Source organism: Phacochoerus africanus, chromosome 15 (genome assembly GCF_016906955.1).
Source record: "Phacochoerus africanus isolate WHEZ1 chromosome 15, ROS_Pafr_v1, whole genome shotgun sequence".
Classification (NCBI taxonomy): domain Eukaryota; kingdom Metazoa; phylum Chordata; class Mammalia; order Artiodactyla; family Suidae; genus Phacochoerus; species Phacochoerus africanus.
The window spans coordinates 90982371-90999670 of NC_062558.1; the positions used below are offsets into that span (position 1 = coordinate 90982371).

At 49.8% G+C, this 17300-nt stretch overlaps 1 protein-coding gene across 1 annotated transcript in view; it reads right to left on the minus strand.

Annotated features, from left to right (window-relative positions):
- OGDHL (oxoglutarate dehydrogenase L) overlaps positions 1-15556 on the minus strand; it is a 35440-nt gene extending 19884 nt beyond the window's left edge. Inside the window, exons 1-3 of the mRNA XM_047761769.1 lie at positions 15456-15556; positions 11527-11731; positions 9563-9733 (exon numbers count right to left, since the gene is read on the minus strand). Of these exons, the coding sequence (XP_047617725.1) occupies positions 9563-9733; positions 11527-11730 (375 nt within the window). The 5' untranslated portion in view covers position 11731; positions 15456-15556. The remainder of the gene's footprint in view (positions 1-9562; positions 9734-11526; positions 11732-15455) is intronic.
- Positions 15557-17300: the final 1744 nt, after the last annotated feature.

The following is a 17300-nucleotide window of genomic DNA, read 5'->3' on the forward strand; positions in this document are numbered from 1 at the left end:
ACAAAGACAGAATTAGAATAGCACCATTTTTACCACTCCTAATGACTTAATGTGTCCAGGAAACAATTATCCATAGCAGCTAACTGTTGAAGTGCCCATCACCACAGGAAGCTGATTGGGCAACAAAAAAATCAAATCTATATTGGATCAGCATCTATATCTAACCACCAATTTGTAGAAATTACATGGGATGAAGGGACAGAGGAAGTGACATCATGAGGGATGCAATCAGCAAAATCCAGACTTAAGAAAACCATAGGGCAAACAAACTGGTTTCTTACACACACACACACACACACACACACATACACGCGGCAAAGAACACAGTAAGAAATCAAGAGGAAACCGCAGAATAGAGTACAAGAGACTTAAAATCCATGTCAACTTATCACAACCTGTGGCTTTATTTGAATGTTGATTCAAACAAGCAGTAAAAAGAAATCCTAAGACAGACACACAAACGTGAATACCAACCGGGTAATGATGACCTTAAGGACTGTTATTATTTTTAGGTGTACTAACACCATGAAAGGATGAAAATGCAACCTGACCCTCCCAGAACCCAGGAAGTTAATAAGAAGCTCTAAATGCCAGACCCTGTTCCCTATAAGTAAAAGATCATACTTTTTGCTGTTTTAGGGCTTGCTTTCTGTTCTGTACAAAACTATGTGGAAAGGGAAAAACAGGCCCCTGAGAATGTGCCTCTATGCATAAAACTTACTAACTGCTTGTTTGGCTTCTGTAAAGCTGCTTGCATAAGATAAAAAGAGGAGAAGTTAATCGCCTAACCGACCCCAGTAAGATCGGGTGTGCCACAAATTGTTGAAAATCCTGATAAATCTATCTTGGTGACAATATGTCTCCCCCACCCAAAGGGAGGTACAAACAGGTAACTCCAGAACAAGTTTGAACTAATTGGTCCACAAAGCGCGGGCTCTCAACATTTTGAATTGACTGGTTTGTGATATTTTAAAATGATTAGTTTGTAAAAGCGCGGGCTTTGTTGTGAACCCCATAAAAGCGGTCCTGACTCCACACTCAGGGCCGCAGTCCTCTACCCCGGTGTGGCGTATGACTGTGGGCCCCAGCGCGCTTGGAATAAAAATCCTCTTGCTGTTTGCATCAAGACCGCTTCTCGTGAGTGATTTGGGGTGTCGCCTCTTCCAAGAGGGGGATTTTCTTTCTACTGGCCTTTCATTTGGTGCGTTGGCTGGGAACTCTGCGACCACCCCTCACACCCGAGAACCGACTTGGAGGTAAAGGGATCCCCTTTGGAACGTGTGTGTGTGTCGGCCGGCGTCTCTGTTCTGAGTGTCTGTTCTCGGTGATGCGCGCTTTCGGTTTGCAGCTGTCCTCTCAGACCGTAAGGACTGGAGGACTGTGATCAGCAGACGTGCTAGGAGGATCACAGGCTGCCGCCCTGGGGGACGCCCCGGGAGGTGGGGAGAGCCAGGGACGCCTGGTGGTCTCCTTCTGTCGGTCAGAGGACCGAGTTCTGTTGTTGAAGCGAAAGCTTCCCCCTCCGTGGCCGTCCGACTCTTTTGCCTGCTTGTGGAAGGCGCGGACGGGTCGCATGTGTCTGGATCTGTTGGTTTCTGTTTCGTGTGTCTTCGTCTTGTGCGTCCTTGTCTACAGTTTTAATATGGGACAGACGGTGACGACCCCCCTTAGTTTGACTCTCGATCATTGGACTGAAGTTAAATCCAGGGCTCATAATTTGTCAGTTCAGGTTAAGAAGGGACCTTTAATTCTGAGATTATCCTGGCTGTTAAAGCAATTATTTTTCAGATTGGACCCGGCTCCAATCCCGATCAGGAGCCCTATATTCTTACGTGGCAAGATTTGGCAGAAAAACCCCAGCCATAGGTTAAGCCCTGGCTAAATAAACCAAGAAAGCCAGGTCCCTGAATTCTGGCTCTCGGAGAGAAAAAATAAACACTCGGCTGAAAAAGTCAAGCCCTCTCCTCATATCTACCCCGAGATTGAGGAGCCGCCGGCTTGGCCGGAACCCCAATCTGTTCCCCCACCCCCTTATCCGGCACAGGGTACTGCGAGAAAACCCTCTGCCCCTCCTGGAGCTCCGGCGGCGGAGGGACCTGCTGCCGGGACTCGGAGCCGGAGGGGCGCCACCCCGGAGCGGACAGACGAAATCGCGGCATTACCGCTGCACACCTACGGCCCTCCCATGCCAGGGGGCCAATTGCAGCCCCTCCAGTATCCGCACTTTTCTTCTGCAGATCTCTATAATTGTAAAACTAACCATCCCCCTTTCTCGGAGGATCCCCAACGCCTCACGGGGTTGGTGGAGTCCCTTATGTTCTCTCACCAGCCTACTTGGGATGATTGTCAACAGCTGCTGCAGACACTCTTCACAACCGAGGAGCGAGAGAGAATTCTGTTAGAGGCTAGAAAAAATGTTCCTGGGGCCGACGGGCGACCCACGCAGTTGCCAAATGAGATTGACATGGGATTTCCCTTGACTCGCCCCCGGTTGGGACTACAACACTGCTGAAGGTAGGGAGAGCTTGAAAATCTATCGCCAGGCTCTGGTGGCGGGTCTCCGGGGTGCCTCAAGATGGCCCACTAATTTGGCTAAGGTAAGAGAGGTGATGCAGGGACTGAACGAACCTCCCTCGGTATTTCTTGAGAGGCTCATGGAAGCCTTCAGGCGGTTCACCCCTTTTGATCCTACCTCGGAGGCCCAGAAAGCCTCAATGGCCCTGGCCTTCATAGGGCAGTCGGCCCTGGACATCAGCAAAAAAAAAAAAAAAACTTCAGAGATTGGAAGGGTTACAGGAGGCTGAGTTACATGATCTAGTGAAGGAGGCAGAGAAAGTGTATTACAAAAGGGAACAAAGAAAAAAGAGAAAAAGAGGAAAGGGAGGAAAGATGTGATAGACGGCAAGAGAAGAATTTGACTAAGATCTTGGCCACAGTGGTTGAAGGAAAGAACAGTAGGGAGAGAAAGAGAGATTTTAGGAAAATTAGGTCAGGCCCTAGACAGTCAGGGAACCTGGGCAATAGGACTACTGGAATTGTCTGACCTAGGCTACCGAGCCTCTGCTAAAAAGGCCCTGCTGAGCGCACCTGCTCTGGCCCTCCCTGATGTAACTAAACCCTTTACTCTTTATGTGGATGAACGTAAGGAAGTAGCCCGGGGAGTTTTAACCCACACCCTAGGACCGTGGAGGAGACCTGTTGCCTACCTGTCAAAAAAGCTCGATCCTGTAGCCAGTGGTTGGCCCGTATGCCTGAAGGCTATTGCAGCTGTGGCCATACTGGTCAAGGACGCTGACAAATTGACTTTGGGACAGAAAATAACTATAATAGCTCCCCATGCGTTAGAGAACATCGTCCAGCAGCCCCCAGACCGATGGATGACCAGCGCCCACATGACCCACTATCAAAGCCTGCTTCTCACAGAGAGGATCACGTTCGCTCCACCAGCCGCCCTCAACCCTGCCACTCTTCTGCCTGAAGAGACTGATGAACCAGTGACTCATGATTGCCATCAACTGTTGAGCGAGGAGACTGGGGTCCGCAAGGACCTTACAGACATACCGCTGACTGGAGAAGTGCTGACCTGGTTCACTGATGGGAGCAGCTATGTGGTAAAAGGTAAGAGGATGGCTGGGGCGGCGGTGATGGATGGAACCTGCACGATCTGGGCCAGCAGCCTGCCGGAAGGAACTTCAACACAAAAGGCTGAGCTCGTGGCCGTCACGCAAGGTTTGCGGCTGGCCGAAGGGAAATCCATGAACATTTATACGGATAGCAGGTATGCATTTGCGACTGCACACGTGCACGGGGCTATCTATAAGCATGGGGGTTACTTACCTCAGCAGGGAGGGAAGTCAAAAATAAAGAGGAAATTCTAAGCTTGTTGGAGGCCTTACATTTGCTAAAAAGGCTAGCCATCATACATTGCCATGGGCATCAGAAAGCCAGAGATCTCATCTCTGAAGGAAACCAGATGGCCGACCAGGTCGCCAAGCAGGCAGCCCAGGGTGTTAACTTTCTGCCTATGATAAAAACGTCCAAAGCCCCAGAACCCAGACGGCAGTACATCCTAGAAGACTGGCAAGAGATAAAAAAGATAGACCAGTTCTCTGAGACTCCGGAGGGGACCTGCTATACCTCAGATGGGAAGGAAATCCTTCCCCACAAAGAAGGGTTAGAATATGTCCAACAGATACATTGTCTAACCCACCTAGGAACTAAACACCTGCAGCAGTTGGTCAGAACATCCCCTTATCATGTTCTGAGGCTACCAGGAGTGGCTGACTTGGTGGTCAAACATTATGTGCCCTGCCAGCTGGTTAATGCTAATCCTTCCAGAATACCTCCAGGAAAGAGACTAAGGGGAAGCCACCCAGGCGCTCACTGGGAAGTGGACTTCACTGAGGTAAAGCCGGCTAAATACGGAAACAAATATCTATTGGTTTTTGTAGACACCTTTTCAGGATGGGTAGAGGCTTATCCTACTAAAAAGAGACTTCAACCGTGGTGGCTAAAACAATATTGGAGGAAATTTTTCCGAGATTTGGAATACCTAAGGTAATAGGGTCAGACAATGGTCCAGCTTTCGTTGCCCAGGTTAAGTCAGGGACTGGCCAAGATATTGGGGATTGATTGGAAACTGCATTGGGCATACAGACCCCAAAGCTCAGGACAGGTAGAGAGGATGAACAGAACCATTAAAGAGACCCTTACCAAATTGACCACAGAGACTGGCATTAATGATTGGATAGCTCTCCTGCCCTTTGTGCTTTTTAGGGTTAAGAACACCCCTGGACAGTTTGGGCTGACCCCCTATGAATTGCTCTATGGGGGACCCCCCCCCCCATTGGCAGAAATTGCCTCTGCACATAGTGCTGATGTGCTGCTTTCCCAGCCTTTGTTCTCTAGGCTCAAGGCGCTCAAGTGGGTGAGGCAGCGAGCATGGAAGCAGCTCCAGGAGGCCTACTCAGGAGGAGACTTGTAAGTTCCACATCGCTTCCAGGTTGGAGATTCAGTCCATGTTAGACGCCACCTTGCAGGAAACCTCGAGACTCGGTGGAAGGGCCCTTATCTCATGTTTTGACCACACCGACGGCTGTAAGAGTTGAAGGAATCTCCACCTGGATCCATGCATCCCACGTTAAGCCGGCACCACCCCTCGACTCAGAATGGAAAGCCGAAAAGACTGAAAATCCCCTTAAACTTCGTCTTCATCGCCTGGTTCCTTACTCTAACAATGACTCCCCAGGTCAGTAGTAAACACCCAATAGACAACTCAAACCCCCATAGACCCTTATCTCTTACCTGGTTGATTACTGACCCTGATACGGGTAGCATTGTTAATGGCACTAAAAGCGTCGCTCCTATGGGCACCTGGTGGCCTGAACTGCATTTCTGCTTCCGATCGATTAACCCCGCTGCTAAAAGCACACCTCCCAACCTGGTCCGTAGCTATGGGTTCTATGCCTGCCCAGGCTCAGGAAAATGGAGGCTCTGTGGGGGTTCCGGGGACTTCTTCTGTAGGAAATGGAGCTGCGTCACCTCCAGTGAGGGAGACTGGTGGTGGCCAACCCATACCCCAGACCTGGTAAAATTCCCCTTTGTCAATTCCAGCCCGGGCAAATACAAAGTGATGGAACTATATAAGGACAAGAGTTGTTCCCCATCAGACTTAGATTATATAAAGATAAGTTTCACTGAACAAGGAAGACAGGAAAATATCCAAAAGTGGATAAATGGGATGACCTGGGGAATAGTTTTTTATAAATATGGTGGGCATGCAGGGTCCAGAATATCCCTTCGCCTAAAAATAGAGATGGAACACCCTGTTGCAGTGGGACCCAACAAGGTACTGGCTGAACAGGGGCCCCCGGCCCTAGAGCCACCACACAACCTGCCGGGGCCCCAAATAACCACGCTGCGACCTGACATAACACAACCGCCTGACAGCAGTACCACTGGATTGATCCCTACTAACATGTCTAAAAACTCCCCCGGTGTTCCTGTTAAGACAGGACAAAGACTCTTCAGTCTCATCCAAGGAGCCTTTCAGGCCCTAAATTCCACAACCCCGAATGTTACCTCATCTTGTTGGCTCTGCTTAGCTTCGGGCCCACCTTACTATGAGGGAATGGCTAGAGGAGGGAAATTCAATGTGACAAAGGAACATAGAGACCAATGTACATGGGGATCCCAAAATAAGCTTACCCTTACTGAGGTTTCTGGAAAAGGCACCTGCATAGGGAGGGTTCCCCCATCCCACCAACACCTTTGTAACCACATGGAAGCCTTTAATCGAACCTCTGAGAGTCAGTTTCTGGTACCTGGTTATGACAGGTGGTGGGCATGTAATACTGGATTAACCCCTTGTGTTTCCACCCTGGTTTTCAATCAAACTAAAGACTTTTGTGTTATGGTCCAAATTGTCCCCCGAGTATATTACCATCCTGAGGAAGCAATCATTAGTGAGTATGATTATCGGTCTACTCGCTCAAAAAGAGAACCCTCGGCCCTTACCCTAGCCGTTATGCTTGGATTAGCCGGTATAGGGACGGGAACAACTGCCCTAATTACAGGACCACAGCAGCTAGAGAAAGGACTTGGTGACCTACATCGAATTGTAACAGAAGATCTCCAAGCCCTAGAAAAATCTGTCAGTAACCTAGAGGAGTCCCTAACCTCCTTGTCTGAAGTGGTCCTACAGAACAGAAGGGGGTTAGATTTGTTATTTCTAAAAGAAGGTGGATTATGTGTAGCCTTAAAAGAAGAATGTTGCTTCTATGTAGATCACTCAGGAGCTATCAGGTACTCTATGAGCAAGCTTAGAGAAAGGTTAGAGAAACGTCGTAAGGAAAGAGAAACTAACCAAGGATGGTTTGAGGGATGGTTCAACAAGTCCCCATGGGCGACCACCCTGCTTTCTGTTCTAACAGGACCCCTAGTAATACTGCTCCTGTTGCTTACAGTTGGGCCTTGCTTAATTAATCGGGTTGTTGCCTTTGTTAGAGAACAAGTGAGTGCAGTTCGGATCATGGTACTTAGACAACAGTACCAGGGCCTTCCGAGCCAGGGAGAAACCGACTTTCAGTCTTCCTAGTTCTAAGATTAGAACTATTAACAAGAGAAGAAGTGGGGAATGAAAGGATGAAAATGCAACCTGACCCTCCCAGAACCCAGGAAGTTAATAAGAAGCTCTAAATGCCAGACCCTGTTCCCTATAAGTAAAAGATCATACTTTTTGCTGTTTTAGGGCTTGCTTTCTGTTCTGTACAAAACTATGTGGAAAGGGAAAAACAGGCCCCTGAGAATGTGCCTCTATGCATAAAACTTACTAACTGCTTGTTTGGCTTCTGTAAAGCTGCTTGCATAAGATAAAAAGAGGAGAAGTTAATCGCCTAACCGACCCCAGTAAGATCGGGTGTGCCACAAATTGTTGAAAATCCTGATAAATCTATCTTGGTGACAATATGTCTCCCCCACCCAAAGGGAGGTACAAACAGGTAACTCCAGAACAAGTTTGAACTAATTGGTCCACAAAGCGCGGGCTCTCAACATTTTGAATTGACTGGTTTGTGATATTTTAAAATGATTAGTTTGTAAAAGCGCGGGCTTTGTTGTGAACCCCATAAAAGCGGTCCTGACTCCACACTCAGGGCCGCAGTCCTCTACCCCGGTGTGGCGTATGACTGTGGGCCCCAGCGCGCTTGGAATAAAAATCCTCTTGCTGTTTGCATCAAGACCGCTTCTCGTGAGTGATTTGGGGTGTCGCCTCTTCCAAGAGGGGGATTTTCTTTCTACTGGCCTTTCAACCATCACAGTATATTTGCATATTTTTTAAAAGAGGCGTTATCTCTGGAAATACATGCTGAAACGTTCAATGAATTTAAAGATGTGATGTCTAGGATTTGCTTCAAAATGATCAGTGGCCTCTGGAAGGAGCTGGAGGTAGGTAAACAGGTGAATCAGAACTGGTCCTGTACTGATGGCACAGGGATTCATGACACAATTTTTCTACCTTTTACATGTTTGCAAACATCCATAAGAAGCAGCTTGGGGTTTTCCTTCATAACTGTATGCAGATGAGTCGAACTGGAGCTCAGCCTCCAAATGGCCTGTGAAGGGCGCAGCCTACCTGGTGAGTGTTCAACATCAGGCATACCGCCGGGTAGATACTTTTTTAAATTTAAAAAAAAAAATTTTTTTTCTTTTTATTTTAGAGGAGCACCAGCAGCATATGGAGGTTCCTAGGCCAGGGGTCCAATTGGAGCTGCAGCTGCCGGCCTACACCACAGCTCACAGCAACGCCAGATCCTTAACCCACTGAGCAAGGCCAGGGATCAAACCTGCACCTTCATCGATGCCAGTCATGTTCGTTTCAGCTGAGCCACAACAGGAACTCCCCACTAGGGAGATTCTTACCACGCAAGACCAGAGGCACAGGCCTAAATCTGGAGATCATTCTGCTAGAAGGACCCTCATGCTTGGCCACTGCTGAGCAGGGACCTGTGCTTAGAAGATCAGCCCCTCCGGCTGCACTCTTGAGTGTTACCTTGTATTTCATACCGAGTTTTACATTCCCTGTTCTTCGTTTTCAAAGTCAATGGTTAGATCACTTTCTGCCTCTTTCAGCCAGACAAGAAAAACATAACGACAACCACTGCTATTTGCCCGCAGGTGGGCCATGATCCATGGGTCTCAAGGCCAGCAAGGGAGCCAGTCCTGGGCTCCTTCCCTCTTCCCCCTGGCACAGCTGGTGCACCAGGAGGGCACTGCCATCCCACACAGAGTGCCTCACTCAGAGGCAAGGTGCTGTTTCCATTCGCTAAGTCCTCCCTCTCCCCTGAGCATCTGCAGCAGCTTGCTGTACCTTCCCACGGAGTCCCTGCCAAGGGCCCAGAATGCCCTCACCCTTCTTTCTGCACGTCTTCAAGACAAGTTTCTCTTAGGAAATACCTTCTGTCACTGATTCCCAGGGAGATCCCAAATGATTACATTTTTATGGCCTGCACACCCAGAGCAGCCCTCCAATTAGTCCTGTCTGGTCAAGATGAGGAATTTGAGAATGTCATCAGGGGCTCTGACAGAGCAGAGGCCCAGCTTGGGGACCCAGCAGGGGAGTGCCTAAGTCTCCGGGACAGAGCGGCTGGTAGAAGGGGGAGCCGCTTACGGAATTATTTGTTCCTGCCACAAACACTAATTAAGCACCTGCTGGATATCAGCCCCTGTCCACTTGGGATGTTCAGTCAAGAGAAAACAGACATTAACAAGGGTCAATCTACTCACCTGTCATTCAACACTCACTGACACGGATCATTCACTAAAGACTCCTCTAGGTACTGGGGCATAGCAGTGTGGGAGACAGACAACACTCCATAAGGAAGACCACAAACAAACCAGTCCATACAAAATAAGACAGGGAGAGAGACAGCAAGTGATATGAACAGTAACATGACAAAGAGCAGCAGGAGGGGCAAGAGTCACCAACACAGAACTCAGAGAAGGGCCCTTCTCGCCATCAGCACCTGGTTGTGTCCTGGGAGCCTGCACCCTCCCAGCCGCTCACCTGGTAGGCCCGGATCAGGGACTGCACCGCCAGGTGATCCTCCACCAGCTTGCTGGTCTTGGTCCGGCCAGATGCTGCTGGCCTGCTCTCAGGGACGACAGAAGGGGGCCGGGGCTGAGCCAGGCCATAAGAGGCTTCCTCACTGGCTTTCCGGAAGAAGCTGTCCCAGGACTGGGCAGGGCAGAAGCAAGAAAACAGCCAGGTCAGGGCCTGGGGTAGAGGAGAGGGGAACCAAGGGGGCTTGGGTCCTCCATCATCATAGCTATCAGGGTCTTTCCAGGACCTGGCTGAGAAAACCCCCTTAACCAGTCCAGGCCAGCCACCCAGACCCCAGATCTCTTTAGGACGCAGCTTAGCAGAGGGCGCGGTGGGATAGGTTATAAGTTGTGACCAAGGGGCTTCAAGTATGAAAGAGGCTTCTGCTCCTGGGGGAAACATGTCCTCATGTACCATGGGTTGGAGGCAGCGGAGGGCAATTTGGCAGGCAGGTCCTCAACATCTGCAATGCACGTATCTTTTGTTTTGTTTTTTGTTTGCTTTTGGTTTTTATTTATTTATATGCATATCTTTTGAACCAGCAATTCCACTGCTGGTAATTTATTCTACAGATATAACTGGACAGGTGTGCCTACATGGTACACCGAGGATGTTCCCTGCAGGAAAGTAAAAATGACAATGTAAAAATAATCTAAATGGTGATCAATAGGAAACTGGTTAAGTAAATGACAATAAATTTAGATTCTGAAAGATTACAGTCTTAAAAAAAAACTACAGTGCATTTACTATTGCAGATGTGGAATATCAAGATATGTTTTAACATGAACAAAGCAGAAAAGTATGTATGGTTTGCTACTTTTTGTGCAGAAGCAAAAAGCAGATGTGCACATGTACCAGCATCTCCATGTTCTAGCAAAATACACACAAAAGTGCTTTCCTCTGTGCCCCCTCATACAGTACTGGTGGCGGAATAAGGTGGTACAAGCCCTGTGGAAAGCAATTTGGCAATACCCGTCAAAATCATATACAGAGATGCCCTCTGACTCAATTATTCCCCTTTGGGGAATTTATCCTACAGTCAGCTGCACAAGTGCAAGGTGATGAAAGTTCAAAAGATGACGCACTACAGCACTGGTCAGGATAGCCCAAGACTGGAAATGAGCCAGATGCCTGTCCCGGGTGTATGTGGCACGTCCATCCAGACAGTGTCATACTATGCAGCTGGGAAAAATAACAATGAGGCTCTTGACAGACTGACATGGAAAATCTTGGCGATAGACACTGAGTGAAAAAAGCCTGGGGCAAAACAGTGGATGTTACATGTTGTTTTTGTGTAAAGGGTGGGAATGCAGAGTTATGTTTGCAATAAGTTTACCTAAAGAAACTCTCTGGATGGATACAGAAGAAATTAAGAATGGACTGGGGACAGACAAGGGGAAGCTGAGCAGATAGGGAATGGATTGGGAGGGATCCTTTTCACTGCAGAAATTCATACTTTTTGGTTTTGGACAATGTGACCGTATTACTTTCCTCTGAAGAGAGTGAGTGAAAGGTGGGGAGGATAGTTTCACTTTTCACCTGTGATTCTGGCATCTGGTGTTTTGTTTTGTTTTGTTTTACCATCAGTGGGTATTTATTTTGTCAGCTCAGTACATAAGTAAACACTTATGCTCCTAACTACACAACAAGGGGCCATCTGGAGACAGCACAGCATGACAACGGACATTATCAGGGCTTCTCAAGCCAGACTACCACCCACTGGCTGGTCCAACAACAGGAAAGCAATGGACTTTCTTCACCCAATATGAGAACCAGGCTCTTTCACAAACAAAGATGACAGAGGGCTTGAGAGGGAAGATAACCTGCCAGGATCACACAGCAGGCAAGCTGCTTCTCCCCACTCCCACCTCTGCAGCCCAGTCCCAGGAGCTTCCCTCCCACACAGAGGACAGGATAGGGGTGCCGACCTTGTGGACACTCTGGGGGTTTTCCAACCAGGCGAAGTACATCTCCTCCATGTAACTGGAGCCACCTCCAACTGTGCTGCTTGGGAAGGTGGCCGGTGGCCCAGATGACCTGCTGTACCAGCTGAACCTCTGGACACCATGTGGAGCCAGAAGCCTCGAGGCCTGTGCCCCAAGCCGGGAAGGCAGCAGCCGCACCTGATTCATTCTGGACACAGGCAATGAGGGAAAGGCATAAAAGACAGGTCTAGGATGGAAGGAGGCTCTGGCAGCCATGCATCCACTCAAATGACACTCGTTGGGCCTACTGGGCACATGGCGCTGGGTTAGGGAGTGACGGGACAGAGGTGAGTAGGACAGTTGGCCATCATGCCTGGCCACCCTGGAACTCAGGAGTCCCCCAGGGGCTGCGTGTGCCATGCCCCATCAGGAAAAGGCCACAAAGGCGTCTGGCTGAGATGCACTATCACGAGGCCCGTGGCACTGCTGGGTTTTCAGTCACTTTGACCAAAAATGACCAGGGATTTCTCCTGGCTGATACATCATCCCAGAGGGCCCTCCCAGGCCAGAAGGCTGGAGATTCAATGACCCCACATCACATCAGGGAAGACTGAGGCTCAAAGAAGGGAAGGGCACTGGGGAACAATGGAGGGCAGACTAGGGCCAGGTCCCATGACTAGCCGAGCTTCCGGATGCACATGCCCTCTCTGGCTCCTATAATCTGCCCAGAGCTTATGCTCAGAACAAGCATCACTCAGGACAGCTAATGGCTCAGGGGCTACATACAGGTGGGAAGCCTGGAGCTCATCTTATCCTCACTATGCCACCTGCTCTTTCCCAGGGAAAATGCCTGAATAATGGGCTTTCAGGAGTGTGTGTGCGTGGGGGGGGGGGCTTCTTTCTCCCTCCCCAAGGACAGAGTTCTAAGAAAAAAGCCTCTTGTTAGAAACTCTGTTCCTCCACGCCACCCCCAACAAGGTGAGCAGAGCCCCCTCTTCCACTCCAGCACTGCCTGGCCACAAAACAGCTCCCCCTGAATACTCGCTAATGCCCTTCTGCCCAGAGAATCCCAGCTTGTGAGTGGGATGCAGCTCTGGAGCCACCCCACCAGGGGCCATGCAGGCAGAAGACCCTACTTCTCTTTGCACAACTCAGTCCCAAAAAATGTGCCTTCCTGCCTGAACCTGGCCCTGAGTCAATGCCCTTGGGGTCAGGTGTGCCCAGCCAACAGGGCGCCCCACCACCACTACCACCAGCCCAACCAAGTCACTAGAACCAGCTGGCTGGACCTTCTATTCTATGAAGGGCCAGACCCCAAAGTAGGGCAGGGGTCCTAGTCTGCCTCTTCCCTCTTTCCCTCCAAACTCACACGAGGCAAAGGGAAGGGGAATGTCTCAAGTGAGGGACAGTGGGCACCTTAGGACAACCAGCAGCAAGTCTAAACAGAGGAAAATTAAAAATCAAAAGATAGGCGTTCCCGTCATGGCGCAGTGGTTAACGAATCCGACTAGGAACCATGAGGTTGCGGGTTCGGTCCCTGCCCTTGCTCAGTGGGTTAACAATCTGGCATTGCTGTGAGCTGTGGTGTAGGTTGCAGACGCAGCTCGGATCCTGCATTGCTGTGGCTCTGGCGTAGGCCAGTGGCTACAGCTCCAATTAGACCCCTAGCCTGGGAACCTCCATATGCCGCAGGAGCGACCCAAGAAATGGCAAAAAGACAAAATAAATAAATAAATTAATTAATTACATAAAAATAAAAATATATTCCACTGCAGGGAGGAAGGAAGTGGGTTCAGCTGGAACCTGAGCCCCAAGTGTCCCATGCTTCCTTTCCACATGCTTAGCCCCCAAAACTTTGGGCTGTGTGTCCAACCCTTCCAGCCAGTGATGCCAGGCCCTACAGTGAGGGCTGCTGGTGGGTGGCTCTCCCTGGAGCAGCACCTCTCCAGGAGCTGGATGGGGGCTCAAGCCTGGCTTCTGGGATCAGAGGGCCAGGCTCCTCACCCTGTTTGACCTCTGACTGTCCCTGAGGCCCGCACAAATAGGGGCTGCTGCCCTGGCCCAGATGGCCGTAGGAGCTACTGGCCTGGAACATCAGAAGCATTTAACCCAACAGGGAGGTTCTAGCCTCCCCATTCTAAGGCAAAGGAAACCAGACACCAAGACCACCCACTGTGGGAATAGAAATCAGAGCACAGTTTGTGAGCACTGATTCTGGGGCAGGCACTGTGCTCATCTAACCCTTTCAACAATCTCAAGGGATGGGCACTCGGATGAGCCTCATTTTACAAACAGGGAAACTGAGGCACAGAAAGATGAAGCTGGTGAGTGATGGGGTTCTGTGCAGTTCTGAAGTCTGTGCCCTCTTCACTGCAGAGTCATGATATAAACCCAGGTTTCTCTTAATTGACAACGCTCCTTCCAAGGGCTGCAGCCAGAGCTGCTCTCAAAGCTGGTACCCACCCCCTACCCTCACAGGGGAATAGGATGGCTCAGGGGGGCAGTGACAAGCCTGGTTGTGTCCTTCCTGACCCAGTGCTGGAACACTGTGTTTTACAAACACTGAAAGATCTGGGCAGCCACTGGACACTGGTGTGGCCTTCACTTGGCCTGACAGGAGAGCAGCTAGCCGGCCACTCCTGCCCCAATCCTAGCAGGGCTCAAGGACTCAGTCAACCTCAGGACCTGGAGCCAAGGCCCCAGCCAGCGCTGCCAGGTCCTGCCCACAAAGATGAAAAAGGAACAGACCGGGTCAGGCACCCTACATACCCCCTGTACAGTCCAGCCCCCTGTGGACTAACAGGCAGGTTTCGTCTCAAGGGACAAGGTCAGTACCATCCCAACCCCCACCCTCAGAAGCATTAACAACTGCAGACATCCCTGGCCACTAAGCCTCCCACACACAAGGCCCTATCTGAGCTGCCCTGGTGAGGACTGCTCTGCAACACATTGTAGAGATCAGTTAACAGATGCTCCCCAAGACCCTGAGGCTGGGCAGCAGCAGAACCTGGACTCATGCTCCTGTAAGCCTACTCTGGCCCCATACTCTGGGAATTAGGTGGGCTTTTCTCAGGAATAAACCCCAACTCTAGTTTACTGGACCCAAGAGAAGGCCTCAGAGACGGAGATAGGAAGCAAGGTAGTGAGGTGATGTGCTGATTTCTCTGGCAGGGATGGAGGGCCTAAGCTAAAGCCCAGGGGCGGAAAAAGTACAAAAGTAAAAGGGAGCCTGTTCCAAGACGCTACAGGATATGTGGGGAGGGGAGGCAGGGGCTGCTGGGGCAGGCTTGGGCCCTTAGTGGAGGGGCACCATTGCCTCCTGCTGGGACTTCAGTGTCACCCCCCCTCCCCCATTTTCTTGGCGGAGGGAGAAACATCACAGACTGGCTGCTACCACAGGACAGTCTTGCCTCTCTCAGGGCCTCAGTTTCCCCATCTGTGCGCAGAAACCGTGGTTAAAACCTTCTTTAAGGGGCCTGCCCCACCCACGGCCCAGGAGGTCCAGAGACTTCGATGCTGCCTGCGTGTCCCAACAGGCACAAACCTCTAACGCCTCCCCATCCCCAGCGCGACTCTCCGCAGCCCGGCTCCTTAAGAGGGTGAAAGGGCAGCAGGCCCTTCCCCAAGCCACGAAAGGCAGTGTGGACAGTCTGTAGTCTTTGGACCGAAACCCCACCTTTAGAGCGTCGCTCTTTTATGCAAAACACTGCACTCGCAGGTGCGGGCGAAGGGCTGGGGGTCTTTGGGGAAGCCATGGCTAGCCGAAGGCGGAGCCAAGGTCACGCTCTCTACCCCGCCCGCCTCCCGCGGCCCGGCTCCACGGTGCGGGCTGCAGCACCCCAGGACCCTAGAGACTGGAACAGGGGGAGCACGCGAGACAGCGGGAGAAGAGGAGGCGCAGGGACCCAGAGGGGAGGGGCCGCCGCGCTCACCGGGCCGGCGGGGGTCGGCGCGGCAGCACGGTCCGGAGGCTGCGGGTCAAGGGGCGGAGAACAAGCGGTGCGCGGCTCGCAGTGCCAATTACCTATGTCACGTGACTCGGCGGCGCGGGCAGCTAACGAGCGCGTGCCCGAGGTGCGCGCGCCCGGGAGACTCCGCGCGTGGTGACGTCTCTGTGGACGCCCCGCCCCGCCCTGCCCCGGTGGCGCTGTCCGCGGTGCTGACGGCTCAGGCACGAGGTTGCCTGAGTCCGAAAGAGCGAAGATCCCTCAGACCGCAGGGCAAGACGACCCCAAGGGTCTGGGAAGACTTGGCACGCCTGAGCCCCTGAACCCCAATGTCCTCGTCCAAACACTAAGAAGAGTAAACCAGAAAATAAGCAGCCGTTTGTGTGTATGTGTGTATGTTTCCGTTATCATCTGTAAAATGGAATACTATCAAAATCCCACCGTCAGGACTGTTTTGAAGTAAAGGAGAGAAAATGCATTTTAAGTGCTTATCACAAAACTTGATACATATTTTACACATCCATTGTCCAAATTATGGAGACCTAGGCTGCCTTCACATCCTTGTTGCTACAAACAATGCCACAATGACTATCTTCCCACACATTCCTTTAAGAACCTATGTGGAATATATAACAGAGCTGAATTGCTCTGGAATATATAATAGAGCTGAATTGCTGGGTCATGGGTACATATATACTTGACTCAGCAGTGTATCTTGCATCTTGATCCTACATTTCCATAAACAGTGCAATAGAATTTTGAAATCTTCTTGGCACTTGGCAGTGCCTGGTGGTATAATTTGTGCCAAGATAACGGATGCAGTGTCATACACTTGTTTTAATCTATGTTTCTTGATTATCAATGATTTGTATCTCACAATGTTTGTTAGTTTAGGGGGTTTCCTGTTGCATTTCTTTTGAGTTTTTTCTTGTCTATATACAAGAGTTCCATAGGAACACATATATTTGTGGTTCACACCACCATCAACTCTCCCCCTATCTGGCCTCCTGGCTTCCTCACTTGCACCCCTGAATCTCAACAAGTAGAATTGTCCTTGCAGAACACCAATTCAAATCCTCTTGCCCTTCTGCTCAAAATCCACAAATGACTTCCCATTTCACTCAAAGTAAAAGCCAAAATCTGAACATTTTCTTCTAAGTCCTATTATTGCATCTCAAATAATCCATGTATGCTACTATGCTTAATGAAGAAAGTTAGAAAACCAAAATAAATATGTAATGTAACACTCTTGGTGTTAATTAGAAGCATGTGCCCACAAGACTGCTACATATATTTCACAAGAATGCACATTCTCAAACACATTAATATAGTTTCCCAGGGAAAGGGAGATTGAGGGATGTAGATGTGAAATAATTGATTGCCCATACCAGTACAGATAGGTTGCCAGAAAGGAGAAATTCTGCCACTTAATTCTACCCTGCTCCTAAAGTTCTCCAACCAAAAAAGTTGTTTATTTGGAGATATATTAAGGTCCATATGACCAAGGACCATACCTGTTTACGATCATATATGCATCACTTAGCATAGTGTCCAGTTTGTAGCATGTTTTCAGTAATATTTGTTGAAGGAATAAATGAATAAGTAAACAGACATTTAACTTAGATCCTGAAGGAGAAGTAAGAGTTCGTCTGGTTTAGAAAGGCTAGGTTCATTGGGAATTCTTTGATTAAAGGCACCAGAAACTTACCTGACTGGCTTAAGCCAAAAAGGAGTTGATAGAAAGGTTTGTCTAAAGATGGCTCAGTTTCCATTAATCTCAGGAAGCAACGCTGAGCCAGAAACAGACTGACTCCTCAAAGCTCTTATGAT